Below are 3,175 nucleotides of genomic sequence, written 5' to 3'. Positions count from 1 at the left end.
ACTTGTGGGGTTTTTGACATTAATATTCGTGAGGTGTTGGGTTATTCTGGAGGTATTGCCTTTTCTTTTTTGTTTACTTTTTGTTGGTTTGAATTTTTTTTGTTGTTGTTGTGGTCGTCCTATTTTATTCTCAGCACAAGGCCCATTTCTATATTTTTGTCCACGCGCTCAAGTATCTTCCCCGTGTGCCCTTCTTTTTGTGGTTTTTGTGTTTGTAGAACTAGGGCTAGACGAGCCTAAATTTAGTTTGTTCGAGAGCCAATGTGAGACGCCAGAAATTCACGTAATATCGGATGATGACATATTGAAGTCAGTTCAAGCTGTTAAAGAAAAGGAGTGCGGTGTGGAATCAAAATCAAAGGGGGTGCTTATGCTTCCCCAAGGCTGTGGATCGTGGTGTGGAGAGTGGTGATGATTCTTTTATGCCTCCGACACCTAAAAAGTGTTTGCGGCCCAGAGCTACTAGTCCTATCAAAGTGGCAGTGAAATCACCTCTTGTTCCGAGTGATGATGATGATTTTGTTTTGCATGGTGAGAGAACAGTGTTCACCAGGAGCAAATCAGTGGAGGAGCCATTGGTAATGTCTAATAAAAGGCCAGTTGCTCTGTCAACTAGGCTGAGAATGCATGTGCGTGCGCTCAAGCCGTTCAAGTTTCCATTCGTGGCTGTTGCAAAACAAGTTTTGGACCTAATACTTAGCAAGGAGTTTCTTGACAAATATGCAGAGTGAGTCCAAGTTTTTCTTTCAAAATTGTTTTTTCATTTTTGTTTTGGTGCTACTTCATGGATCTTTTTTCCTTTTTGTTTTTGTCCCCATAGGGTCCCTTTGTTTAAGTGCACTCCTCCAACTGGCGATGATTTTATAGTTGATGCTAAATATCTGGTTACCTGCTTTGGTCCCGCTGGCTGCATCGATACTGAGTTGATGGATCTTGTGATCAGCTATTGGAAGGGAAGCCCTGAGTGCAACCATGTGTATAAATCTGGAGATAGGGTGTTGCTCAGCCCGTATGTGATAAATGTACGATGATTTATTATGAATCATTCTTTTTGTTTTTTCTATGTTAATTTGTCGGCTTAGCTGGTGCACCCCGCCCTGCCCGCTCATCGATCATCGTAAATCCTCATCATGTGTTTGTTATCTTTGCTAGTATCTTCTGGAGATTGATCCGTACCATCGGCCAGTTGATGAAGATGGGCAGGATGTCCCGAGGCCGCCCTTCAATGTTAAACTTGCTGCTCAGAAGTTCAAGTTATACATTAAAGAGAACCTGCTCGCTGCAAACCTGGTTAGTGCATGTCGTTTGTGTTGCCAAGTTACCTTTTTTTGTAGTGTGGTCATCTAAACTACTGAGACAATTGTAGCTAACTTGTTAGGCTTTTTTGTCGTCTAATTTGCATGTTGACAGATCATGCACCCATATTGGAATCGGAATCATTTCACACTGTATACTATGAAGAAGTATCGTGAGTCCATGGATATCCATGACTCGTGGAGATACACTAGGCGTAACCTTTCAAGAAATAGATTCCATGGTGAACGTGTCGAAATCGTATGTGGTCTTTTTTCCACTTTTTTTCCTTTTTACGTTCCACATGCGTGTTGTTCTTTAAACTATTTGCAAGTCTCAAATTTTTCTGTTTCGCACAGATGTCCAGGATGTCTTTGTTGATGAAGGAGGTTTACGGCGAAGCTGCATACAACTCTTCAAGCCAGCCCCGTTGGGAACATCTGGCAGAGAGATGTAGCTATGCAAAAATGCCAGAGCAAGGGGTTAACAAATGCGGCTTTTACATGTTAAAAGTTGCTTATCTATATGATGGCACCAAGCTAGTAGAGGAAGTGAAGAAGCGTGATGTAATTTTTGCTCGATCATTTCTTTTTTTTTCAATTAACTGTTTTTTCATGTTTTTGTCTTGATTTCCATTTCTTATTATCAGATATAGTAAAATGCTAACTGACACAACAATCTTGTTTTTATGCAGCCACATTCTGCCTACTCGAAGGCCGAGTGCCTTTTTTATGTTCTTTTTCACCATAGTAATGAGATTCGGCGCGACTAGTGGCCGCGGGAGATGGCTGGCATTGCTAAGTCGTTACAACCGTAGTCGCAGGACAGCGGTGCAAGTAGATGAATATGTGGATGTGTTTTATGAAAGTTTTGTCAGTTTTCTGTATTTTGTAGCAAGCATGCTAACTGCATCATTATGCACGTGCAAGTATTTGCTCCGATGTGTAGTTTACATTCGTGAATCAAGTTTTCTGCTATTGAGGATGCTATTAATGGTTGTAGACAAAAAGAAAAGCACACATTGAAGTTAATCGCACTATTTTCAAGATGGTAACTTCATGTCGTGTACGAAGTTAACTACACTTCAGAGCGCATTTTTATCCGATTTCTACTAAATGTTTTCCGAGCAAGTTAACTGCTAGTTGAGAAGAAGTCTTTATGTAGGGGGGTCCAAAATTTGGGGAGTTGTTAAGATAACCATTTTTCTATTTGTAGGAGGAAGGTAACAGACTTAGTTATAGCAAGCTAACTACAAGACTATCGCATAGTCAAGTGCAATTGTTTATGAGACAAAAAAGCCAATCATATAGTGGAGCTAACTGCACTGCCTAAAGATGGCAACTTCCTGTAAAGGATGAAGTTAACTGCACTATTTCAATTGGTATAGAGGAAGTGAAGTTAACTGCTATAAAGGAAGCTAACGGACGTAGTTACAGCATGCTAACTGCATGATTTGTTTTTATAGCCAAACGTTTGTACAGTGAAGTTAACTTGCCTATCGTGGAGGTAGTTAACTGCACTGCCTAAAGATGGCAACTTCCTGTAAAGGATGAAGTTAACTGCACTATTTCAACTGGTACCTTTCATTTTATTTTATTTTTAAGAAAACTTTTGGTGCACGAGTGCGTGAAGTTAACTATACTGTTGAAGCTAACTGTGTTTTGTAAAGGTGCTAACTTCCTTTAAAGGAGGAACTTAACTGTACTGTTTTCAAATGGTAACTTCTTTTTATTTTATTTTTAAGCAATTAGGTGCACAAATGAGTGAAGTTAACTGCTATAGAGGAAGCTAACGGACGTAGTTACAGCATGCTAACTGCATGATTTGTTTTTATAGCCAAACGTTTGTACAGTAAAGTTAACTTGCCTATCGTGGAGGTAGT

At 39.8% G+C, this 3,175-nt stretch overlaps 1 protein-coding gene across 1 annotated transcript; it reads left to right on the top strand.

Annotated features, from left to right (window-relative positions):
* The first annotated feature begins 1,418 nt into the window (after positions 1 to 1,418).
* LOC119336698 lies at positions 1,419 to 2,255 on the top strand. The gene is made up of 3 exons (XM_037608767.1): positions 1,419 to 1,554; positions 1,653 to 1,859; positions 1,988 to 2,255. The coding sequence occupies exons 1-3, from the start codon at positions 1,456 to 1,458 to the stop codon at positions 2,063 to 2,065; spliced, it is 384 nt and encodes a 127-aa protein (XP_037464664.1). The 5' UTR covers positions 1,419 to 1,455; the 3' UTR covers positions 2,066 to 2,255.
* The last annotated feature ends 920 nt before the right edge of the window (positions 2,256 to 3,175 follow it).

Source organism: Triticum dicoccoides, chromosome 7B (assembly GCF_002162155.2).
Source record: "Triticum dicoccoides isolate Atlit2015 ecotype Zavitan chromosome 7B, WEW_v2.0, whole genome shotgun sequence".
Lineage (NCBI taxonomy): Eukaryota > Viridiplantae > Streptophyta > Magnoliopsida > Poales > Poaceae > Triticum > Triticum dicoccoides.
Note: the sequence above shows the minus strand (reverse complement) of the source record. Positions and strands in the feature narration are given on the sequence as shown.

Excerpts from the sequence above, each read along its gene's own strand:
- LOC119336698 (XM_037608767.1), top strand. The coding sequence starts at position 1,456 with ATGAAGAAGTATCGTGAGTCCATGGATATCCATGACTCGTGGAGATAC. Across the intron at positions 1,555-1,652 it reads ATGGTGAACGTGTCGAAATC|ATGTCCAGGATGTCTTTGTT; the intron begins GTATGTGGTCTT and ends TGTTTCGCACAG. Across the intron at positions 1,860-1,987 it reads AGGAAGTGAAGAAGCGTGAT|CCACATTCTGCCTACTCGAA; the intron begins GTAATTTTTGCT and ends GTTTTTATGCAG.